The 27588-nt window shown below is 40.5% G+C and overlaps 1 protein-coding gene across 1 annotated transcript; it reads right to left on the reverse strand.

Moving 5' to 3' along the window:
• Positions 1 to 642: 642 nt before the first annotated feature.
• LOC120050876 (OX-2 membrane glycoprotein-like) lies at positions 643 to 27529 on the reverse strand. Its single transcript, XM_038997400.1, has 4 exons — positions 27525 to 27529; positions 22748 to 22947; positions 878 to 1079; positions 643 to 709 (listed from the first exon to the last, which is right to left on the reverse strand). The coding sequence occupies exons 1-4, from the start codon at positions 27527 to 27529 to the stop codon at positions 643 to 645; spliced, it is 474 nt and encodes a 157-aa protein (XP_038853328.1).
• Between the last annotated feature and the right edge of the window lie 59 nt (positions 27530 to 27588).

The raw sequence follows: 27588 nt of genomic DNA on the forward strand, positions 1-27588 counted from the left end.
ATGGGACTCCCAATCACAGCGGCTTGTGATACATCCTGGATTCGAACCAGGGTGTCTGTAGTGACATCTCTAGCACTGCGATGGAGTGCCTTAGAACGCTGCACCACTCAGGATAGACCAACGAGTGATATATGTTATATTGTTGATGATAGAGAGTTATTCTAATGTTATCTTGAGTTTGTCTATTTTGTATAAAACCAGTTTGTGGAAGAATCCTAAACTTAAGAAGCCTAACTTCCAACTAAAAGGACAGACAGACACAGACAGACAGACAGACAGACAGACAGACAGACAGACAGACAGACAGACAGACAGACAGACAGACAGACAGACAGACAGACAGACAGACAGACAGACAGACAGACAGACAGACAGACAGACAGACAGACAGACAGACAGACAGACAGACATTTATTTAACTGACGTGGCACTCTTAAAATAAGAAAATAGTTGACTATGACTTGGCACTATTACAGTAAGTAAATAGGTTGACTATGACTTGGCACTATTACAGTAAGTAAATAGGTTGACTATGACTTGGCACTATTACAGTAAGTAAATAGTTTGACTATGACTTGGCACTATTACAGTAAGTAAATAGGTTGACGGACTTGACACCTTTACAGTAAGTAAATAGGTTGACTATGACTTGGCACTATCACAATCACTGAGTTTCCACTGATCCAGATATTGGAGATTTGATATTGACCTAGCCCACAAAAAAGAAACACAAAAAACATGTTTATAATCATGCCAATTAACATGTATGTATTGACAAACCATGGCATCTTTCACCAGCCAATAAGACTTAATCACTGACTGAAATCACCATAGAAACCTCCTTAGTGGCACCACCAGAAGGCACCACACACTTAACCTTGGTGTCTTTGTAAGGTAGACAGGACACTGTTGCAGTAGTTGTGACAGTTCATTGGGGTGGGTGACATCGACCGTGGTGGAATGTTCTATCATTATGTGGTCCCAGGTTACTATAGGAACAGGTCGTCCAGTAGCAGAACAGGACAGAGCGGTGTGACTGTTGTTGGTTTGTGTGATGACGAGTGAGGATCCATACAGCTCTATAGAACAACAACAGACACAGTTCACAGTGAACAGCACATGAGTCATAAAGCAGGTATATAATTTTTTATTTTATTTCACCTTTATTTAACCAGGTAGGCCAGTTGAGAACAAGTTCTCATTTACAACTGCGACCTGGCCAAGATAAAGCAAATCAGTGCGACACAAACAACAACACAGAGTTACACATGGAATAAACAAACGTACAGTCCATAACACAATAGAAAAATATCAATATACTGTGTGTGCAAATGAGGTAAGATTAGGGAGGTAAGGCAGTAAATAGGCCGTAGTGGCGAAATAATTACAATTTAGTAATTAAACACTGGAGTGATAGATGTGCAGAAGATGAACGTGCAAGTAGGAAAAAAAATAACAATATGGGGATGAGGTAGTTGGATGGGCCATTTACAGATTGGCTATGTACAGGTGCAATGATCTGTGAGCTGCTCTGACAGCTGATGCTTAAAGTTAGTGAGGGAGATATGAGTCTCCTGCTTCAGTGATTTTTGCAATTTGTTCCAGTCATTGGCAGCAGAGAACTGGAAGGAAAGGCGGCCAAACGAAGAATAGGCTTTGGGGGTGACCAGTGAGATATACCTGCTGGAGCGTGTGCTACGGGTAGGTGCTGCTATGGTGACCAGAGAGCTGAGATAAGGCGGGGCTTTACCTAGCAAAGACTAAAAGATGACCTGGAGCCAGTGGGTTTGGCGACGGATATAAAGCGAGGGCCAGCCAACGAGAGCATACAGGTCGCAGTGGTGGGTAGTATATGGGGCTTTGGTGACAAAACGGATGGCACTGTGATAGACTGCATCCAATTTGCTGACTAGAGTGTTGGAGGCTATTTTGTAAATTACATCGCCGAAGTCGAGGATCGGTAGGATTGTCAGTTTTACGAGGTTATGTTTGGCAGCATGAGTGAAGGAGGCTTTGTTGTGAAATAGAAAACCGATTCTAGATTTAATTTTGGATTGGAGATGCTTAATGTTAGTCTGGAAGAAGAGTTTACAGTCTAACCAGACACCTAGGTATTTGTAATTGTCCACATATTCTAAGTCAGAACTGCCCAGATTAGTGATGCTGGATGAGCGGGCATGTGCGGGCAGTGATCGGTTGAAGAGCATGCATTTAGTTTTACTTGCATTTAAGAGCAGTTGGAGGCCACGGAAGGAGAGTTGTATGGCATTGAAGCTCATCTGGAGGTTTGTTAGCACAGTGTCCAAAGAAGGGCCAGAAGTATACAGAATGGTGTCGTCTGCGTAGAGGTTGATCAGAGAATCACCAGCAGCAAGAGCGACATCATTGATGTATACAGAGAAAAGAGTCAGCCCGAGAATTGAACCCTGTGGCACCCCCATAGAGACTGACAGAGGTCCGGACAACAGGCCCTCCGATTTGACACACTGAACTCTGTCTGAGAAGTAGTTGGTGAACCAGGCGAGGCAGTCATTTGAGAAACCAAGGCTGTTGAGTCTGCCGATAAGAATGTGGTGATTGACAGAGTCAAGCCTTGGCCAGGTCAATGAATACGGCTGCACAGTATTGTCTTTTATCGATGGCGATTATGATATCGTTTAGGACCTTGAGCGTGGTTGAGGTGCACCCATGACCAGCTCGAAAACCAGATTGCATAGCGGAGAAGGTACGGTGAGATTCGAAATGGTCGGTGATCTGTTTGTTAACTTGGCCTTCAAAGACCTTAGAAAGGTAGGGTAGAATAGATATAGGTCTGTAACAGTTTGGGTCTAGAGTGTCACCCCCTTTGAAGAGGGGGATGACCGCGGCAGCGTTCCAATCTTTGGGGATCTCAGACGATACGAAAGAGAGGTTGAACTGGCTAGTAGTAGGGGTTGCAACAATTGCGGCGGACAATTATAGAAACAGAGGATCCAGATTGTCTAGCCCAGCTGATTTGTAGGGGTCCAGATTTTGCAACTCTTTCAGAACATCAGCTATCTGGATTTGGGTAAAGGAGAAATGGGGGAGGTTTTGGCAAGTTGCTGTGGGGGATGCAGGGCTGTTAACCGGGGTAGGGGTAGCCATGTGGAAAGCATGGCCATCCATAGAAAAATGCTTATTGAAATTCTCAATTCTCGTGGATTTATCGATGTGGGAAATAAAATAAATGATATTGAGGTTCATTGATGATCATTGTTCCTGTCAACACCTACTCATTACATTATGCAGTAAGATTTTACCATTAATATGGAGGCAGGTCCTGCCACTGATGGGTCCATCTGGATAGGTGGTAAACAGACACTTGTAGCAGGACTCGTCTCCTCTTGACACTCCTCTGTTGACGATAGAGCAGTTCTGCAGTCCCTCATCTTCAAACTCCACATTCCTCTGAAAAGGTAGGTTGACTGCTGGTCCACAATTCTATCAATCTTTAGGATGCAATATAACAGGGCTCTCCAACCCTGTTTCTGGAGAGATACCCTCCTGTAGGTTTATACTCCAACCCTGTTCCTGGACAGATAACCTCCTGTAGGTTTATACTCCAACCCTGTTCCTGGAGAGATACCCTCATGTAGGTTTATACTCCAACCCTGTTCCTGGAGAGATACCCTCCTGTAGGTGTATACTCCAACCCTGTTCCTGGAGAGATACCCTCTTGTAGGTTTATACTCTAACCCTGTTCCTGGAGTGATACCCTCCTGTAGGTTTATACTCCAACCCTGTTCCTGGAGAGATACCCTCATGTAGGTGTATACTCCAACCCTGTTCCTGGAGAGATACCCTCTTGTAGGTTTATACTCTAACCCTGTTCCTGGAGTGATACCCTCCTGTAGGTTTATACTCCAACCCTGTTCCTGGAGAGATACACTTCTGTAGGTTTATACTCCAACTCCAGTTTTATCTAACCTAAATCAACTCACGTGAGTTGGATTGAAAACCTATAGCACGGTAGTTCTCCAGGAACCGGGTTGGAGATTCCTGCAGTATAGAGTATAGTATTGTAATGTAGTACTCAAAATGGCCAAAAGGGGGAATAGAGAACTAGTCTATAATCTAGTCTCGGTACAGTAGGAGGAAGTTATGAATGAAGGGGCTTTTAAACTGACAGCAGTATGTGTTAGTAACTGACTGCAGTATGGGTTAGTAACTGACAGCAGTATGGGTTAGTAACTGACTGCAGTATGGGTTAGTAACTGACAGCAGTATGGGTTAGTAACTGACTGCGGTATGGGTTAGTAACTGACAGCAGTATGGGTTAGTAACTGACTGCAGTATGGGTTAGTAACTGACTGCAGTATGGGTTAGTAACTGACTGCAGTATGGGTTAGTAACTGACAGCAGTATGGGTTAGTAACTGACTGCGGTATGGGTTAGTAACTGACAGCGGTATGGGTTAGTAACTGACAGCGGTATGGGTTAGTAACTGACTGCGGTATGGGTTAGTAACTGACTGCAGTATGGGTTAGTAACTGACTGCAGTATGGGTTAGTAACTGACAGCAGTATGGGTTAGTAACTGACAGCAGTATGGGTTAGTAACTGACTGCAGTATGGGTTAGTAACTGACTGCAGTATGGGTTAGTAACTGACAGCAGTATGGGTTAGTAACTGACAGCAGTATGGGTTCGTAACTGACTGCAGTATGGGTTAGTAACTGACTGCAGTATGGGTTAGTAACTGACTGCAGTATGGGTTAGTAACTGACTGCAGTATGGGTTAGTAACTGACTGCAGTATGGGTTAGTAACTGACTGCAGTATGGGTTAGTAACTAACTGCAGAATGGGTTCATGTATTGAATTATTAAAGTAACATCAACTACAGAATGTGTGGACATCAGTGAATATAAGGAGCTATGGCTATAGATCAATCCTCTTAGTTTGTTCTCTGACTAAATCATTGTACACTATACAGTGACTATCACTACACATACATTTCACTACATTACATTCATAATTTACCTTTAATTTAGCCTATAGCAGGGGTGTTACCTTTAATTTAGCCAAGCTCATTGCATGGAGGGCTGAGTGTCTGCAGGTTTTTGTTTTTTCCTTTCAATTAAGCCCTAGACAACCAGGTGAGGCGAGTTCCTTACTAATTAGTGACCGTAATTCATAAATCTAGTGCGAGGGTGGAGCGAAATCCTGCAGACACTCGGCCCTCCGTGGAATGAGTTTGACACGTGGACTATAGGTACAGTTGAAGTCGGAAGTTTACATACACCTTAGCCAAATACATTTAAACTAAATTTTTCACAATTCCTGACATTTAATCCTAGTAAAAATTCCCTGTCTTAGGTCAGTTAGGATCACCACTTTTTTTAAGAATGTGAAATGTCAGAATAATAGTAGAGAATTATTTATTTAATATTTTATTTATTTCGTCACATTCCCAGTGGATCAGAAGTTTACGTACACTCAATTAGTATTTGGTAGCATTGCCTTTAAATTGTTTAACTTGGGTCAAACGTTTTCGGTAGCCTTCCACAAGCTTCCCACAATAAGTGGGTGAATTCTGGCCCATTCCTCCTGACAGAGCTGGTGTAACTGAGTCAGGTTTGTAGGCCTCCTTGCTCGCACATGCTTTTTCAGTTCTGTCCACACATTTTCTATGGGGTTGAGGTCAGGGCTTTGTGATGGCCACTCCAATACCTTGAATTTGCTGTCCTTAAGCAATTTGACACAACTTTGGAAGTATGCTTTGGGTCATTGTCCATTTGGAAGACCATTTGCGACCAAGCTTTAACTTCCTGACTGATGTCTTGAGATGTTCCTTCAATATATCCACATAATTTTCCTACCTCATGATGCCATCTGTTTTGTGAAGTGCACCAGTCCCTCCTGCAGCAAAGCACCCCCACAAAATGATGCTGCCACCCCTGTGCTTCATGGTTGGGATGGTGTTCTTCGGCTTGCGAGCATCCCTCTTTTTCCTCCAAACATAATGATGGTCATTATGGCCAAACATTTCTACTTTTGTTTCATCAGACCAGAGGACATTTCTCCAAAAAGTACGATCTTTGTCCCCATGTGCAGCTGCAAACCTAAGTCTGGCTTTTTTATGACGGTTTTGGAGCAGTGGCTTCTTCCTTGCTGAGCGGCCTTTCAGGTTATGTTTTGTACCTGTTTCCTCCAGCATCTTCACAAGGTCCTTTGCTATTGTTCTGGGATTGATTTGCACTTTTCACACCAAAGTACGTTCATCTCTAGGAGACAGAACGCGTCTCCTTCCTGAGCGGTATGACACGGCGTATTTATAATTGCGTACTATTGTTTGTACAGATGAACGTGGTGCCTTCAGGCATTTGTAAATTGCTCCCAAGGATGAACCAGACTTGTGGAGGTCTTCAATTTGTTTTCTGAGGTCTTGGCTGATTGTTTTTGATTTTCCAATGATGTCAAGCAAAGAGGCACTGAGTTTGAAGTTAGGCCTTGAAATACATCCACAGGTACACCTCAAATCGACTCAAATTATGTAAATTAGCCAATCAGAAGCTTCTAAAGCCATGACATCATTTTCTGGTATTTTCCAAGCTGTTTAAAGGCACAGTCAACTTAGTGTATGTAAACTTCTGACCCACTGGAATTGTGATACAGTGAAATAATCTATCTGTAAACAATTGTTGGGAAACTTACTTGTGTCATGCACAAAGTAGATGTCCTAACCGACTTGCCAAAAATATAGTTTGTTCACAAGAAATTTGTGGAGTAGTTGAAAAAGGAGTTAATGACTCCAACCTGTGTATGTATATGTAGTGTATGTAAACTTCCGACTTCAACTGTATATATAGCCTATACCTATATAAATAAAATAATGTATGTAGTGAAATACAGGTTTGAACTGCTGTAAAAAGCACTATATTTCATAAAGAAAAGCAATAGTATCAGCAATATTGTGTACATTCAGAAAACAATTCTGACAAATACAGTATATCATGCATAAAACGAATTACCTCACCTTTTAGAAATTACTAGACTATTAGCATAATAAACAGGTAGTTGTCGTGTGCAGGAGACCTGGTGAGAATGAGAGTTCTATTATAATCACTTGAGGGTGAAAAGAGGGAATTTGAATTCTCCTCTGTGTCCAACCAACATGAGGTTGAATCATACACTGCTCAAAAAAATAAAAGGAACACTTAAACAACACAATGTAACTCCAAGTCAATCACACTTCTGTGAAATCAAACTGTCCACTTAGGAAGCAACACTGATTGACAATAAATTTCACATGCTGTTGTGCAAATGGAATAGACAAAAGGTGGAAATTATAGGCAATTAGCAAGACACCCCCAATAAAGGAGTGATTCTGCAGGTGGTGACCACAGACCACTTCTCAGTTCCTATGCTTCCTGGCTGATGTTTTGGTCACTTTTGAATGCTGGCGGTGCTCTCACTCTAGTGGCAGCATGAGATGGAGTCTACAACCCACACAAGTGGCTTAGGTAGTGCAGCTCATCCAGGATGGCACATCAATGCGAGCTGTGGCAAGAAGGTTTGCTGTGTCTGTCAGCGTAGTGTCCAGAGCATGGAGGCGCTACCAGGAGACAGGCCAGTACATCAGGAGACATGGAGGAGGCCGTAGGAGGGCAACAACCCAGCAGCAGGACCGCTACCTCCGCCTTTGAGCAGGAGGAGCACTGCCAGAGCCCTGCAAAATGACCTCCAGCAGGCCACAAATGTGCATGTGTCAGCATATGGTCTCACAAGGGCTCTGAGGATCTCATCTCGGTACCTAATGGCAGTCAGGCTACCTCTGGCGAGCACATGGAGGGCTGTGCGGCCCCACAAAGAAATGCCACCCCACACCATGACTGACCCACCGCCAAACCGGTCATGCTGGAGGATGTTGCAGGCAGCAGAACGTTCTCCACGGCGTCTCCAGACTCTGTCACGTCTGTCACATGTGCTCATGTGCTCAGTGTGAACCTGCTTTCATCTGTGAAGAGCACAGGGCGCCAGTGGCGAATTTGCCAATCGTGGTGTTCTCTGGCAAATGCCAAACGTCCTGCACGGTGTTGGGCTGTAAGCACAACCCCCACCTGTGGACGTCGGGCCCTCATACCACCCTCATGGAGTCTGTTTCTGACCGTTTGAGCAGACACATGCACATTTGTGGCCTGCTGGAGGTCATTTTGCAAGGCTCTGGCAGTGCTCCTCCTGCTCAAAGGCGGAGGTAGCGGTCCTGCTGCTGGGTTGTTGCCCTCCTACGGCCTCCTCCACGTCTCCTGATGTACTGGCATGTCTTCTGGTAGCGCCTCCATGCTCTGGACACTACGCTGACAGACACAGCAAACCTTCTTGCCACAGCTCGCATTGATGTGCCATCCTGGATGAGCTGCACTACCTGAGCCACTTGTGTGGGTTGTAGACTCCGTCTCATGCTACCACTAGAGTGAGAGCACCGCCAGCATTCAAAAGTGACCAAAACATCAGCCAGGAAGCATAGGAACTGAGAAGTGGTCTGTGGTCACCACCTGCAGAATCACTCCTTTATTGAGGGTGTCTTGCTAATTGCCTTTAATTTCCACCTTTTGTCTATTCCATTTGCACAACAGCATGTGAAATGTATTGTCAATCAGTGTTGCTTCCTAAGTGGACAGTTTGATTTCACAGAAGTGTGATTGACTTGGAGTTACATTGTGTTGTTTAAGTGTTCCCTTTATTTTTTTGAGCAGTGTATATGGTCCCTCCCCATACACCAGGCTAAAAGTAACTTCAGCTGGTGACATTTTAAATATATATTCTTTATGTTTTTCTTCCAGAGTGTGTAAGCCAATGTCAGAACCACTGTTTTACCAGTTTTAGTTGTGAAGTTTAAAGGAGCTCTTCTCAGGTAATAAAACAGATAGGAGCTGAAATATTACACACACATAGCCAAGTGAGCCTGGCGCCGAGCTATAAGAACCTACCCCTGATTTTAAATGGTGATATTACTGTAAACAAGGAGGAGCTATAACAACCTACCCCTGATCTTAAATGGTGATGTTACTGTAAACAAGGAGGAGCTATAACAACCTACCCCTGATATGGTGATATTACTGTAAACAAGGAGGAGCTATAACAACCTACCCCTGATATGGTGATATTACTGTAAACAAGGAGGAGCTATAACAACCTACTTCTGATTTTAAATGGTGATATTACTGTAAACAAGGAGGAGCTATAACAACCTACCCCAGATCTTAAATGGTGATGTTACTGTAAACAAGGAGGAGCTATAACAACCTACCCCTGATATGGTGATATTACTGTAAACAAGGAGGAGCTATAACAACCTACCCCTGATCTTAAATGGTGATGTTACTGTAAACAAGAAGGAGCTATAACAACCTACCCCTGATCTTAAATGGTGATATTACTGTAAACAAGGAGGAGCTATAACAACCTACCCCTGATCTTAAATGGTGATGTTACTGTAAACAAGGAGGAGCTATAACAACCTACCCCTGATCTTAAATGGTGATGTTACTGTAAACAAGGAGGAGCTATAACAACCTACCCCTGATCTTAAATGGTGATATTACTGTAAACAAGGAGGAGCTATAACAACCTACCCCTGATCTTAAATGGTGATATTACTGTAAACAAGGAGGAGCTATAACAACCTACCCCTGATCTTAAATGGTGATGTTACTGTAAACAAGGAGGAGCTATAACAACCTACCCCTGATCTTAAATGGTGATATTACTGTAAACAAGGAGGAGCTATAACAACCTACCCCTGATCTTAAATGGTGATGTTACTGTAAACAAGGAGGAGCTATAACAACCTACCCCTGATCTTAAAATGGTGATGTTACTGAAACAGAGCTATAAGGACCTACCCCTGATCTTAAATGGTGATGTTACTGTAAACAAGGAGGAGCTATAACAACCTACCCCTGATCTTAAATGGTGATGTTACTGAAACAGAGCTATAAGGACCTACCCCTGATCTTAAATGGTGATATTACTGTAAACAAGAAGGAGCTATAACAACCTACCCCTGATCTTAAATGGTGATGTTACTGTAAACAAGGAGGAGCTATAACAACCTACCCCTGATCTTAAAATGGTGATGTTACTGAAACAGAGCTATAAGGACCTACCCCTGATCTTAAATGGTGATGTTACTGAAACAAGGAGGAGCTATAACAACCTACCCCTGATCTTAAATGGTGATGTTACTGAAACAGAGCTATAAGGACCTACCCCTGATCTTAAATGGTGATGTTACTGTAAACAAGGAGGAGCTATAACAACCTACCCCTGATCTTAAATGGTGATGTTACTGAAACAGAGCTATAAGGACCTACCCCTGATCTTAAATGGTGATGTTACTGTAAACAAGGAGGAGCTATAACAACCTACCCCTGATCTTAAATGGTGATATTACTGTAAACAAGGAGGAGCTATAACAACCTACCCCTGATCTTAAATGGTGATGTTACTGAAACAAGGAGGAGCTATAACAACCTACCCCTGATCTTAAATGGTGATGTTACTGAAACAGAGCTATAAGGACCTACCCCTGATCTTAAATGGTGATATTATTGTAAACAAGGAGGAGCTATAACAACCTACCCCTGATCTTAAATGGTGATGTTACTGAAACAAGGAGGAGCTATAACAACCTACCCCTGATCTTAAATGGTGATGTTACTGAAACAGAGCTATAAGGACCTACCCCTGATCTTAAATGGTGATGTTACTGTAAACAAGGAGGAGCTATAACAACCTACCCCTGATCTTAAATGGTGATGTTACTGAAACAAGGAGGAGCTATAACAACCTACCCCTGATCTTAAATGGTGATGTTACTGAAACAGAGCTATAAGGACCTACCCCTGATCTTAAATGGTGATGTTACTGTAAACAAGGAGGAGCTATAACAACCTACCCCTGATATGGTGATATTACTGAAACAAGGAGGAGCTATAACAACCTACCCCTGATCTTAAATGGTGATGTTACTGTAAACAAGGAGGAGCTATAACAACCTACCCCTGATCTTAAATGGTGATGTTACTGTAAACAAGGAGGAGCTATAACAACCTACCCCTGATCTTAAATGGTGATGTTACTGAAACAAGGAGGAGCTATAACAACCTACCCCTGATCTTAAATGGTGATGTTACTGAAACAGAGCTATAAGGACCTACCCCTGATCTTAAATGGTGATGTTACTGTAAACAAGAAGGAGCTATAACAACCTACCCCTGATCTTAAATGGTGATGTTACTGTAAACAAGGAGGAGCTATAACAACCTACCCCTGATCTTAAATGGTGATGTTACTGTAAACAAGAAGGAGCTATAACAACCTACCCCTGATCTTAAATGGTGATGTTACTGTAAACAAGGAGGAGCTATAACAACCTACCCCTGATCTTAAATGGTGATGTTACTGAAACAGAGCTATAAGGACCTACCCCTGATCTTAAATGGTGATGTTACTGTAAACAAGGAGGAGCTATAACAACCTACCCCTGATCTTAAATGGTGATGTTACTGAAACAGAGCTATAAGGACCTACCCCTGATCTTAAAATGGTGATGTTACTGAAACAGAGCTATAAGGACCTACCCCTGATCTTAAATGGTGATGTTACTGAAACAGAGCTATAAGGACCTACCCCTGATCTTAAATGGTGATGTTACTGAAACAGAGCTATAAGGACCTACCCCTGATCTTAAATGGTGATGTTACTGAAACAGAGCTATAAGGACCTACCCCTGATCTTAAATGGTGATGTTACTGAAACAGAGCTATAAGGACCTACCCCTGACTTTAAGTTTAAGTAAGGAGACAATTGGCAGTTTTTTTTTTTTTAAATACAGCGAATAGTTTTATATCAAACAGGTGGTAACACAATCCATAAATCCATATAAAGAATGTTTTTGAATATTAAACAACCGAAAACATTGTACAGATCAAGCGAGAATAATAGCCTGATTTATAAACAGCGTCAAATCAAATGGAAATTGGAATCGAACACAACAAGTAACATCCATAATCAAAATAAATAACAATAGGAACTCAAACATGAGGATATAACAAACAATCAAAGAGCAAACATTATCACCATTACATTCTAAAGCCTCAAATACATTCACACATTACACTGACATAACATGAAGAAAAACAAAACTATCTGTAGTTCCATAGATTTATAATAACAATACACTGTAAACTTAACTTGAACAAAAGTGCAACAAATTCAATCATATTGAAGTGGGTTGAAATAAAATAGATTAATAGGTTATTTAAAACCATAAAATAAATAGATCAATCTATTCTACTTGGTGTATGTTATAATAAAGTACATTCCAACAGTAGGTGGGGCTGTCCTAATAGATGAGGTAACCTAGCCTGACGACTCAAACTAAATTATTCCGCTGCTTTGTCCTTCACTACATACTTTAGTATGAATATGGTGAGGATTATTATTGAAGTCGTTCGTGGTGACGAGGGGCACGATGGGCGTTGTACAGAACAATGTCTTCAGCAATTGGATTGTCTCTAACCAATCAGAGTAAAAGCCAATGATGAATTTTCAAACCTCTGTTTTACCCACGTGTGTTCTAGCTCTGACTCAACCCATCGTTACCGGACAAATCAGATGGCCCCGAATGTGTTGGCATTCGGTGAAATGTTGGGGAGGTACTCAAATCCAGACTCATTGCGAAGAAGAAACTTACGTCCTTGGGCGTGGCGTTTGGCCGGAGCAAGGAGTTTGGGTAGCCAGGCAACAGGTAGCCAACCTCATATCACAACACTCACCTACAAGAGGTCATCAATCTCTCAAACCTAAAAGTGCCATTTCAGTACCTCTAAACAGCATTAACCATATCATGGCTTGTATAATGCATGTGTTAATTAGCTTATTTATGACTGTGTAAGAATGATTCAACAAAGTTCAACATCCAGGCTCAGTAACAACAGGTGCTCCAGTCCTCAACAAAAACAAATGTCATCTACAGTGCATATAAGCACGGTCAGCAACAACAGACAGATGTTTACACAACGCTCCTAAGAGGGTCCTGCTCGTCTGCTGTGGTTGCCAACGCTGCTTGCCTGCAACCTGCCAGATAGAATGTGAAGGTTACTATACTGTACTACAGTGAATCTGAAAGGACGTTATCCATAAACATTCCTGAGCTCTAAGGCATGCGTTGCTCACAGTTTGTCTGATAAAAGCCAGAACCATATATAGAGTTGATGACTCAATTCATTCCATTTGTCTTACTAAGACGATTAAAATAAAGATATTAGATATTACAGATAATCTTGTGCGGACTCACCTTTTTTCTTTTGAAGCTCGACACAGCCCAAGATGACTAAAAGGGAAATTATTAGGAATACTGGAATGGCAACAGCCCACGGGGATGTCCTCTTGTCATCTGGAAGGTGAAACATGAAATTCCAGTGAGCATGTGTTTGGAGAGACAGCATTTACTCCCAAGAGAAAGACAAGGAATTTTACACCCTTCCTTTTTAATGCATTCAGTTTGAATAACATGTTGACATCATGTTCTGTCCCATCTATCCAATCATATCATCTATCATGTAGCTTCACTGAGGATCTGGAAACTACCCAGAACTCAACACAACACTTGACTACAGTGTGATTTTAAAAGGGAGTGACTCGTGATGCTTTACCATGGTAGTCAACATTAAACCCAACTGGTGAGATAACATTACTAACAGCGCTAATAGCATCACAACATTAGCCTCTTGGAACCAGCCTGAAATCGCTGCGTTCTGTTTTCAGGGAACAGAATGTCGCGCTATTGCACGATGACGCTGGTCACAAGGCTATCACAACATGCCCCTGGGGATGATGTAGTCTGTTAAATAGAACACCAAATTCATGTATCCAAATGTAAATGTTTATTATTAATATCATGAATTTGGCATGCTGTTTATAGAGCTAGGGATGATGTTTTCTCAATGTTGTTTTCAGGTTAGACCATTCTGACACGCTAAAAGAGTATGGTTTAGAAGTATATAATACATCAACATCACGTACCCTCTTCAACCTCCCTCTCTCCAGGGAGAATAGGAAGCAGGACCCGCTCGTGTCTCTGTGTCCTCATCCCATTGTTTATGATACAGTCCACGTATCCCCCTGAGCCTGGCAACAGTTGGAGGGTGATGTTGCTATTGGCTGTGACAGTTTGGTCTTTGTTAATGACAGTCCAGTTGTTAGGTGTCTTTATGAGTGCTGCTGCAGAAATGTTCCATTGGATCCAAGGTGCTGGTTTACCTGTGGCAGAGCAGCTGACCACAACTTCCATGTCTGCTTTAGGTTCAGTGCTGGGGACTTTTTGCATTGTGGCTCTCACTTCAGATACACCTTTGAATAGATGAAACAGGGAATATTAGATCATATTGAGTTTATTTATTTTACCAGACAGATCAATTAAGAAGAGCTTTCAAAATATGTATCATGTTTTCATATATGTTTTGACACCAGCAAATGTCCCTTATTAATGCATGCAGAGTTCATGGTCATTCAAAAAAAATTAATAATAATCCTGTCAGTGATGTAACAATGCCAATATGGCGATTTATACTTGCAGTTAGCTGGTGTTCTAAAGCATAGTGTTTTTATTCCCCTAATAAACCCCATAATAAACCCTTTACACGGCCATACTGTATTATTCAGATATATCACTCCTTAGCAAATGTCCTGCAGTAAAGGGTGACTAAAGTATTATTCTATATTTGGCGAAGCACCAGATGTAAGGACCTTTATATTACCTGTATTGGTGGTTTTGCTTAAAACTGTATTAGTGAAGCATCTACAGTACATTCGTAAAGTATTCAGACCACTTCCCCTTTTCCACATTCAGTTACGTTACAGATTTATTCTAAAATTGATTAAATAAATACAAATTCCTCAATCTACACACAATACCCCATAATGACAAAGCAAAAACATGTTTAGACATTTTTGCAAATCTTAATTTAAAAAAAATCAATTTTAGGCTGTAATGTAACAAAATGTGCAAAAAGGTACTGAAGGTATTACTTATGAAGTCTTTATGAATGCTCCATAAGAGGATACAGCCAGTGACTTTCACTTCTATTCCAGTAGCACCTGATTCAACTAGGTTTAAAAAAAACAGGAATTAAAATGACTGATTTAATAATGCATGTTGCTGTTGAGGTGACAGACACTCATGGCCTGGCTGTACTGTTCAGCAACACTAAAACCAGAGGGAGCCATAGTGATTATATGGTTCCCTCTGGTACTACACACACACATGCACAGTACCAGTCAAAAGTTTGGACACCCCTATTCATTCAAAGGTTTTTCTTTATTTTTTACTATTTTCTAAGTAGGAGAATAATAGTGAAGACATCAAAACTATGAAATAACACATGGAATCATGTAGTTACCAAAAAACTGTTAAACAACTCAAAATATATTTTCTATTTGAGATTCTTCAAAGTAGCCATCCTTTGCCTTGATTACAGCTTTGCACACTCTTGGCATTTTCTCAACCAGCTTCATGAGGTAGTCACCTGGAATGCATTTCAATTAACAGGTGTGCCTTGTTAATTTGTGGAATTTCTTTCCTTAATGCGTTTGAGCCAATCAGTTGTGTTGTGACAAGGTAGAGGTGGTATACAGAAGATAGCCCTATTTGGTTAAAGGCCAAGTCCATGTTATGGCAAGTTCAGCTCAAATAAGCAAAGACAAACGATAGTCCATCGTTACTTTAAGACATGAAGGTCAGTCAATCTGGAACACTTCAAGAACCTCAAGTACAGTCGCATAAATCAAGCGCTATGATGAAACTGGCTCAAATGAGGACCACCACAGGAAGGGAGACCCAGAGTTACCTCTGCTGCAGAGGAGAAGTTCATTAGAGTTACCAGCCTCAGAAATTGCAGCCCAAATAAATGCTTCACAGAGTTCAGGTAACAGACACATTTCAACATCAACTGTTCGGAGGAGACTGCGTGAATCAGGCTTCATGGTCGAATTGCTGCAAAGAAACCACTACTAAAGGACAAAAATAATAATAAGAGACTTGCTTGGGCCAAGAAACACGAGCAATGGACATTATACTGTTGGAAATCTGTCCTTTGGTCTGGAGTCTGTTGTGGAAAATTGCAAGACTATGTTATAGTGCTTGAAACATTATATTATATTCTTTGTATTGCATTAGAATCTGTCGACTATTGTGTGTTCAGTGGTCCACTGAGGATGGGCCTCTATGAGATAGCACTGACAGAGGAGATTTACGATGTCTTTGGCCAATAAAGCCTAAAGAGCATTCCAGATAGTGAGGTAATGTTTTTGTACTATGAAGTACCAGGAATGAGATTAGAACCTCGTCTTAGAGACCAAACTGAACGATAATTTATAGCTAATGCTATCTGGCTATGCGATACTCCTCTCTCAAGTAGAAGTCTTTCTTTGTGAACTGTTCCTAAGATCTGTGGTTTGTCATGTAAGTTGAGAGGGGTGTATCTTGGCTATAAAGGATCTTGGTATTCTTTTGTAGGCACTCTCAGAATTCATTATAGACACTGAATTGATCTGAGAGTCAAAGGGCTATGGTGAAGCTCATATTATTAATAGATGAAGTTTAAGTATAACTCTTACTGGTGTGTGGTTTGTAACTCTCCCCATTTGGTAATACAGGAAATTGCCACGACAAGGCCAAATATGAGATTTTTGGTTCTAACCGCCGTGTCTTTGTGAGACGCAGAGTAGGTGAACGGATGAAGCATGGAGGAGGAGGTGTGGGGGTGCTTTGCTGATGACACTGTCAGTGATTTATTCAGAATTCAAGGCATACTTAACCAGCATTGCTACCACAGCATTCTGCAGCGATACGCCATCCCATCTGGTTTGCGCTTAGTGGGACTATCATTTGTTTTTCAACAGTACAATGACCCAAAACACACCTCCAGCCTGTGTAAGGACTATTTGACCAAGAAGGAGAGTGATGGAGTGCTGCATCAGATGACCTGGCCTCCACAATCACCCAACCTCAACCCAATTGAAATGGTTTGGGATGAGTTGGACCGCAGAGTGAAGGAAAAGCAACCAACAAGTGCTCAGCATATGTGGGAACTCCTTCAAGACTGTTGGACAAGCATTCCATTTTGTTGTCCTAGGCTACCTGGCTAAAATACTTGCTCGCTCGCCTAACTTCCTTTCATGGACAACAATACGCCAGGCCAACTTGTTAACATTAGCATACTACATCTAGCTACATGTTGAACTTCCATCCTCTCAAGCCAGGGGCACAATGTATTCATTTATGGTTGGATCAGAATCGCTGTTATAATCATTGGCCAGTACAGAGAATTAAGTAAAACCACAAGTCCAAATCCCTACCTCCATTCTCCATTGGGATAGGGACGATTTTTAGCTTGCTAGCTAGCCACCGGAGTACAACAACACAACGAGATGCAACAATTTTTTTTTTTATTCTGTCAATAAAGATGTTTGGCTTGTGATGTGATTGGTCTGAAGCCAAATCCACACTGGCTTCCCTTGACACTTTTAATTTATTTTTGTGCACCAGAACCATTCACAACTGAACGATTGGCTTTTTCAGGTGGAGTTTTAATGTCTTTCACGCACGTACAGTTTCAGGACAGGTCTGATTCATAATGCAAAACATGCTGATGCATGCTGTGCTCCAAGTTTATAAATCTCTTTTTGTAGGTGCTCAGTCTTTTCATGAATGGCGCACACAGATATTTAGTGTGAAAGGTTGTGAAAGGATTTTGCACCTATAACATTTCTGTCAACTGTGACTTTCATTATCACAATGTAGCAATTTAAAGGTCCCTGAATTTCAGTGAAGTAAGCAGAGGTAATATACACCATCAGACCAAACACTTACCTTTGACAAAAATATTGAAATGAAAAAAAGTATTTTCCTCTGTTGTACACACTGACAGGTGATGTGTAGAAACACTCTGACACTCTATATGTAGTGTGAATCTGGGGTCACAAGTGAAGTCTGTACCATTATGGCAGTGGTGGAAAAAGTACACAATTGTCATATTTAAGTAAAAGTAAAGATACGTTAATAGAAAATGGCTCAAGTAAAAGTGAAAGTCACCCAGTAAAATACTACTTGAGTAAAAGTTTTTGGTTTTAAAAATACTTAAGTATCAAAAGTATAAATCATTTCAAATTCCTTATATTAATTAAGCAATCCAGACGGCACTATTTTCTTGTTTTTAAAATTTACGGATAGCCAGGGGCACACTCCAACACTCAGACATAATTTACAAACAAAGCATTTGTGTTTAGTGAGTCCGCCAGATCAGAGGGAGTAGGGATGACCAGGGATGTTCACTTTATAAGTGCGTGAATTAGACTATTTTCTTGTCCTGCTAAGCATTCAAAATATAACGAGTACTTTTAGGTGTCAGGGAAAATAATGGAGTAAAAAGTACATTATTTTCTTAAGGAATGTAGTGAAGTAAAGGTTGTCAATTATAAAAATAGTAAAGTACAGATACCCCCAAAAAATACTCAAGTAGTACTTGAAATTATTTTTACTTAAGCACTTTACACAACTGCATTATGGTTGGTCTGAAATTACACTTGACAGTCATTCCCCCCACTTATCACTCAATCTTATCTATCACAAAAAATATTTCACAAGGTGTTTGGGTTGGGCAGAATGATATCTTTATTTCAGTCACTGCCAACAGGAAGGGAAACAGATTGTTAGTGTACTGTTTCATGGTTTTTAGATTGAGCATTAGTAGTGTGGTGAAAAAGTAAAGTTGATATATTATCGACTAACTGCAACCCACAGCACGAGAAGCAGAAGTAGCCTGAATACAAACACTGGCCAACTGCAGAACCAAACATTACTTACTCAATGTTGTCTGCTCAGACTGAGTACAGAACTCAATGTCTATCCAACGTTACTTGTTCAATAGAGAAACAAAGTAACATTTTGGTTGACTAGTTATAATGGACCTTGAGAGCTGAGAGGAGGAAGTGGTTCTGTTTTCAAGCTTCTACCTGTCTTACTGTTTCACAAAAACACTTGGACCTCTGCTAGTGCATCTTGGTCTTTGCAGAACACAACGAAGAGGCCAACATATTAACAGCAGACACCTCAAAAGGTCCACTTCCTTCTTTATACACAAACAATGATAGATTCTGCACCACCACAAGGTTGAAGGGTTCTTATATCATATAAGCCTGATGTGGATGGTTTGTTTTCCTCTAGAGTGTACATGCTGGGTTAGATACATACAGCCAATACATTATACATATTACTATAGAGGTCATGGATCTGTTTGGAAATGAAGTTTTAATGCATTGTTTAGTTTTGTTGTTACATCTCTTCATATGTAATGAGACCTACATGATACATGGAGATGGAACATTGAAAGCAAGGACAATACATTGTCATGAAGCATGTTCTGATGATGCCTAAATCTCTACTGCTGCAGGGAGTATCTTTTACAAATACAAAACACTGACACCAGGTGGAAATGCACATGATCACATCTGTCCACAGGAACATTGTTTCTACTTGGTTCTACGTAACATAATGTGCAGGATTCATACAGTAAGTGCTGATATTTACAGCAACAGAAGACGGTCTACAGTACAGGACCTATTCAGCCAGGTGTCAGTAACCAATCAATAGAACTATATAAAGTCAGTGTATCAGCTGTAAAAATAGGGGCATTACAGTAATCAAGATATACAGTAAATGGATATACTGTACAGTTGTATATCCAGGGCTGGTGAAATACTATTTAACCCCTAGTGATAGAAAAAGGTGTCTAATGACATGTTGTCATTGGTCAACGATGCCAGAGGTCAGGGGTTACAATGTGTCAGCTGGAGGGTTGAGTAAAGCCCATTGTCTCTCCTTGTGAACGTGTTGTAGGGCTCAATGTCCTGTTGCTCCTCCTACAAATAAGACATGAACAATATGTCACCATATTACACTGTAGAATCTCATATGGGGCTGTGGAAATATTTGTAAATGTTGGTAAATTCAATTGAAAATGTGAAAGAGCATAGGCTGCAGATGTATTACGACTACAGGTAACAGCCAATAACAGCCCTGACAGTTTTACAACTCCAGGTAACAAAGGAATAACAGCCCTGACAGTCTTACAATTACAGGTAACAGAAAGGAATAACAGCCCTGACAGTCTTACAACTACAGGTAACAGAAAGGAATAACAGCCCTGACAGTCTTACAATTACAGGTAACAGAAAGGAATAACAGCCCTAACAGTTTTACAACTCCAGGTAACAGAAAGGAATAACAGCCCTGACAGTCTTACAATTACAGGTAACAGAAAGGAATAACAGCCCTGACAGTCTTACAACTCCAGGTAACAGAAAGGAATAACAGCCCTGACAGTCTTACAATTACAGGTAACAGAAAGGAATAACAGCCCTGACAGTTTTACAACTCCAGGTAACAGAAAGGAATAACAGCCCTGACAGTTTTACAACTCCAGGTAACAGAAAGGAATAACAGCCCTGACAGTTTTACAACTCCAGGTAACAGAAAGGAATAACAGCCCTGACAGTCTTACAACTACAGGTAACATCAAGCAAGAACAGCCCTAACAGAAAAGTGTTGTTTCATCACCTCTTTAAAGGTGTACACCGCTTTCTTCTGTGTTCTCCTGCTGTGTAAAAGAGAAGACGAGTGAATGAACGTAGATACAGTAGATATCATCATCACACCAAATGGAAGATGATTTTACACAGTGCATGTCTTGTGGCGCAAAAAAATGTTTGCTCATGCGTGTGCGTTCATTTTCTTTCAGTACACTACATTTTGACAAGACAGGAACCGAGAAGCCACAACTGTGCAATTGTTAGTCACATTAATGACCAAAAACCTCAAACTCTGAGTTAAAACCTAGATTACTTGACCTACTTTTTATGTGACATAGTGTTTAGGTATGTCACATTGTTTCTCAGCAGGCTACAGCATTGGATGCATTTGTAAGACAAAGTTCAGTACCTGAATTATGAATCTGATTTGTTGAGTAGACACTTATATTATTACAGTTTCTCCATTACAACGTAATTATACAAATACCAAAATGGACAAATACTCATTACAGAACAGAGCTGAAGAGAATCTCTTACTTAAAATGCATTTTCCTCATAATTATGCCAGCAAAGGCCGTGACAGGAACAGCTGCTGCTAGGCCTACTATTATCTCAATATGGAAATGTCTGCTGTCCATGTCCTCATGGGATCCTGAGAAAGAAATCCTTAGAAACTGCTTGTGATCCAGCATGGCTCTTCTCTCTACCATTACACATCAGATAAACTGTATACTGAGGGTCATTTTAAAATTCTAATGAACAACCCCATCAGACTGGACACTTACTGTTGACAGAAATGTGTAGTTGAAGATCATGATGTCCTCCATTATATGTACACTGACAGGTGTAGATCCCTTCATCAGATGGTTGTATGTTGGTGATGTGTAGAAACACTCTGTCACTCTTTATCTGTAATGTGACTCTGGGGTCACAAGTGCTGTTTGTACCATTTTGGTCAAACCGAAGAGACACTTGACACTCATTCCCACCACTTATCACTCTATCTAACTTACAGACATCATGTCATGAATGGTTTGGTTTGGACAGGCTAGAGTGCCCAAATCTTCACCTGTTTCCAATGTTTTCACTTGAATCTCTGTAAACATGAAGGAAAATGGTTTGTGAGTGTATTGTTACATTTAAAATGTTTGTTTTGCATTACAATTGCAATGCACCGTTTGTTGCATAAGAGAAAGGTGTGTGTATATATATAAAAAGAGAATATTCTGACGCAAATGTTGCTTCTTCCCTAAATGCAGTTCAGATTGTTATACGAGGTAATGTTAATGCAATTAACAAATAAAATGTGAGGACAGGACCTCTTTCCTTTTTCAGTGTTGTACAAACTGTACATGCATGCTGTGTGTTTGAGAAAAGGACAAATCTTACCTTCAAAGGCTGTGCACACACCCCACAGCAGCAGAAGCAGAGAAATCCTGAATGTTCATCTTCCACACATAATGACCAACTGTTACATGTTATGGTGCAAGCAGAGAGGAGGAAGTGGTGCTGTGTTAATGTTTTCTAGCTTCTATGTGTGGCTTTCACAATGACAATACATCTCTTGGGCTGTGTTTAGGGGCTCTGCAGTGTAATCACCACATATGGGGGGGGGGGGGGGGTCTATATCAAGTGTATGTAGGTGATGGTTATTTGTATTTATTATGGATCCCCATTAGCCGCTGCCTTGGCAGATCTAATGTTACTGCTTGTATGAGTTACTTGATGTGGAATAGAGTGTTAGATCTGGTCCTCCAGGTTAATAACAGGAAATGAACCTACCAACTGCTATGTTTATGATATAACATTATTATAATCATTCAATTATTACCTTTTATATACAAATGCCTTTTTAATACATTTGCAGCAGGGCAATAAATCCTGGCGTCTCATTTATAAACATTTCGTACTTATAAAATGGACTGTGAACCAGTAGGGGTGCGTGGGTAAAATCACCTATGTGCTGTGATGATTGAATTGTTTGCGCTATAGCCTGTTCCTGTTTTAAAGGGACATAACATTGTTTTAAGACCTCAAAAGTAGTCTAATGTTAAAGTGAATCCACATTATACAAGTTGGATTTTAGAGTGTAATGTCCCTTTAACCCCCACTTACAGTTAGTTATATTTTACCATTAACTTGGAGGCAGGTCCTGCCACTGATAGGTCCATCTGGATAGGCGTTAAACAGACACTTGTAGCAGGACTCGTCTCGTCTTGACACTCCTCTGATGACGATAGAGCAGTTCTGCAGTCCCTCGTCTTCAAACTCCACATTCCTCTGAAAAGGTGGGGTGACTGGTGGTCCAAAGTAGACACACAATTCTATCAATCTTTAGGAAGCAATAGAACAGGGCTCTAAAACCCTGTTCCTGGAGAGATACCCTCCTGTAGGTTTATACTCCAACTCCAGTTGTATCTAACCTAAATTAACTCACAACCAGCAAATTATTAAAATAATGTGTGCTAGATTAGAGTTGGATTGAAAATCTATAGCACGGTAGCTCTCCAGGAACATGGTTGGAGATTCCTGCAATTTAGAGTATAATATTGTGATGTAGTACTCAAAACGGACAGAGGACAGAACTAGTCTATAATCTAGTCTCGGTAAAGTAGAAGGAAGTTATGAATGAAGGGGCTTTTAAACTGACTGTAGTATGGGTTAGTAACTGACTGCAGTATGGGTTAGTAACTGACAGCAGTATGGGTTAGTAACTGACTGCAGTATGGGTTAGTAACTGACTGCAGTATGGGTAATTAACTGACTGCAGTATGGGTTAGTAACTGACTGCAGTATGGGTTAGTAACTGACTGCAGTATGGGTTATTAACTGACTGCAGTATGGGTTAGTAACTGACAGCAGTATGGGTTAGTAACTGACTGCGGTATGGGTTAGTAACTGACAGCAGTATGGGTTAGTAACTGACAGCAGTATGGGTTAGTAACTGACTGCAATATGGGTTAGTAACTGACTGCAATATGGGTTAGTATAGTAACTGACTGCAGTATGGGTTAGTATAGTAACTGACTGCAGTATGGGTTACTATAGTAACTGACTGCAGTATGGGTTAGTAACTGACTGTAGTATGGGTTAGTAACTGACTGTAGTATGGGTTAGTAACTGACTGCAATATGGGTTAGTATAGTAACTGACTGCAATATGGGTTAGTAACTGACTGCAGTATGGGTTAGTAACTGACTGTAGTATATGTTAGTAACTGACTGCAATATGGGTTAGTAACTGACTGCAATATGGGTTAGTATAGTAACTGACTGCAGTATGGGTTAGTATGGTAACCGACTGCAGTATGGGTTACTATAGTAACTGACTGCAGTATGGGTTAGTAACTGACTGTAGTATGGGTTAGTAACTGACTGCAATATGGGTTAGTATAGTAACTGACTGCAGTATGGGTTAGTATAGTAACTGACTGCAGTATGGGTTAGTATAGTAACTGACTGCAGTATGGGTTAATATAGCAACTGACTGTAGTATGGGTTAGTATAGTAACTGACTGCAGTATGGGTTAGTATAGTAACCGACTGCAGTATGAGTTAGTATAGTAACTGACTGCAGTATGGGTTAGTAACTGACAGCAATATGGGTTAGTAACTGACTGCAGTATGGGTTTGTAACTGACTGCAGTATGGGTTAGTAACTGACTGCAGTATGGGTTAGTATAGTAACTGACTGCAGTATGGGTTAGTATAGTAACTGACTGCAGTATGGGTTAGTATAGTAACTGACTGCAGTATGGGTTAATATAGTAACTGACTGTAGTATGGGTTAGTATAGTAACTGACTGCAGTATGGGTTAGTATAGTAACCGACTGCAGTATGAGTTAGTATAGTAACTGACTGCAGTATGGGTTAGTAACTGACAGCAATATGGGTTAGTAACTGACTGCAGTATGGGTTAGTAACTGACTGCAGTATGGATTAGTAACTGACTGCAGTATGGGTTAGTAACTGACTGCAGTATGGGTTAGTAACTGACTGCAGTATGGGTTAGTAACTGACTGCAGTATGGGTAATTAACTGACTGCAGTATGGGTTAGTAACTGACTGCAGTATGGGTTAGTAACTGACAGCAATATGGGTTAGTAACTGACTGCAGTATGGGTTAGTAACTGACTGTAGTATGGGTTAACTGACTGCAGTATGGGTTAGTAACTGACTGCAGTATGGGTTAGTAACTGACTGCAGTATGGGTTAGTAACTGACTGCGGTATGGGTTCGTAACTGACTGCAGTGTGGGTTAGTAACTGACAGCAGTATGGGTTAGTAACTGACTGCAGTATGGGTTAGTAACTGACTGCAGTATGGGTTAGTAACTGACTGCAGTATGGGTTAGTAACTGACTGCAGTATGGGTTAGTAACTGACTGCAGTATGGCTAAGTAACTGACTGCAGTATGGGTTAGTAACTCACTGCAGTATGGGTTTGTAACTGACAGCGGTATGGGTTAGTAACTGACTGCAGTATGGGTTAGTAACTGACAGCAGTATGGGTTAGTAACTGACAGCAGTATGGGTTAGTAACTGACTGCAGTATGGGTAAGTAACTGACTGCAGTATGGGTAATTAACTGACCGCAGTATGTGTAAGTAACTGACTGCAGTATGGGTTAGTAACTGACTGCAGTATGGGTTAGTAACTGACTGCAGTATGGGTTCATGTGTTGAATTATTAAAGTAACATCAACTACAGAATGTGTTGACATCAGTGAATATAAGGAACTATGGCTACAGATCAATCCTCTTTGTTCACTGATTAAATCATAGTTTTTTAGACAGTGACTTTCACTACACTATGCAGTTTATGCAGTGACTTTCACTTCACTGTAGGGTTTATACAGTGACTTTCACTACAATATGCAGTTTATGCAGTGACTTTCACTACACTATACAGTTTATGCAGTGACTTTCACTACACTGTACAGTTTATGCAGTGACTTTCACTACACTGTACAGTTTATACAGTGCCTTTCAATACTCTATACATGCATTTCACTTTTACATTCATCATTTAACTTTAATTTAGCCTATAGCAAGGGTGTCAAACTCATTACCTGGAGTGTCTGCAAGTTTTTCTTTTTTACTTTCAATTAAGACAGACAACCAGGTGAGGCGAGTCCCTTACTAATTAGTGACCTTAATTCATAAATCTAGTGCGAGAGTGGAGCGAAATCCCGCAGACACTTGGCCCTCCATGGAATGAGTTTGACATGTGGCCTATAGCTATATATAGCCTATACCTATATAAATAAAATCATGAATGTAGTGAAATACAGGTTTGAACTGCTGTAAAAAGCACTACATTTCATAAAGAAAAGCAATAGTATCAGCAATATTGTGTACATTCAGAAAACAATCCTGACAAATGCAGTATATCATGCATAAAACTAATTACCTCACCTTTTAGAAATGACTAGACTATTAGTGTAATAAACAGGTAGTTGTAGTGTGCAGGAGACATGGTGAAAATGTGAGTTCTCTTATAGAAAGGGAATTTTAATTCTCCTCTGTGTCCAACCAACATGAGGTTGAATCACATATGGCCCCTCCCCATACACCAGGCTAAAAGTAAACTCAGCTGGTGAGATTTTATTTATATATTTTTTATGTTTTTCTTCCAGAGTGTGTAAGCCAATGTCAGAACCATTGTTTTACCAGTTTTAGTTGAGAAGGTTAAAGGAACTCTTCTCAGGTAATAAAACAGAAAGGAGCTGAAATATTACACACACATAGCCAAGTGAGCCTGGCGCAGAGCTATAACAACCTACCCCTGATATGGTGATATTACTGTAAACAAGGAGGAGCTATAACAACCTACCCCTGATATGGTGATATTACTGTAAACAAGGAGGAGCTATAACAACCTACCCCTGATTTTAAATGGCGATATTACTGTAAACAGAGCTATAAGAACCTTCCCCTGATTGTAAATTGTGATGTTTCTGTGAACAAGGTGACAATGGGCAGTTTTTTTTTTAAATACAGCGTAGTTTTATATCAAACAGGTGGTAACACAATCCATATAAAGAATGTTTAATATTCAAAAACAATCAAAACATTTTACAGATCAAGCGAGAATAATAGCCTGATTTAGAAACAGTGTCAAATCAAGTGGAAATTGGAATCGAACACAACAAGCAACATACAAAATCTAAATAAATAGGAACTCAAACATGAGGATATATCAAACAATCAAAGAGCAAACATTATCACCATTACATTCTAAGGTCTCAAATACATTCAAACATTACACTGACATAACATGAAGAAAAACAAAACTATCTGTAGTTCCATAGATTTATAATAACAATACACTGTAAACTTAACTTGAACAAAAGTGCAACAAGGTCAATCATATTGAAGTGGGTTGAAATAAAATAAATTAATAGGTTATTTAAAACCATAAAATAAATAGATACATCTATTCTACTTGGTGTATGTTATAATAAAGTACATTCAAACAGTTGGTGGTGCTGTCCTAATAGATGAGGTAACCTAGCCTGACGACTCAAACTAAATTCTTCCACTGCTTTGTCCTTCACTACATACTTTAGTATGAATATGGTGAGGATTATTATTGAAGTTGTTTGTGGTGACGAGGGGCACGATGGGCGTTGTACAAAACAATGTCTTCAGCGATTGGATTGTCTCTAACCAATCAGAGTAACAGCCAATGATGAATTTTCAAACCTCTGTTTTACCCACGTGTGTTCTAGCTCTGACTCAACCCATCGTTACCGGACAAATCAGATGGCCCCCGAATGTGTTGGCATTCGGTGAAAGGTTGGGGAGGTACTCAAATCCAGACTCACTGCGAAGAAGAAACAAACGTCCTTGGGCGTAATGTTTGGCCGGAGCAAGGAGTTTGGGTAGCCAGGCAACAAGTAACCTACCTCATATCACAACACTCACCTACAAGAGGTCTCAAACCTAAAAGTGCCATTTCAGTACCTCTAA

The sequence above is a fragment of the Salvelinus namaycush genome, chromosome 7, assembly GCF_016432855.1.
Source record: "Salvelinus namaycush isolate Seneca chromosome 7, SaNama_1.0, whole genome shotgun sequence".
NCBI classification, from domain to species: domain Eukaryota; kingdom Metazoa; phylum Chordata; class Actinopteri; order Salmoniformes; family Salmonidae; genus Salvelinus; species Salvelinus namaycush.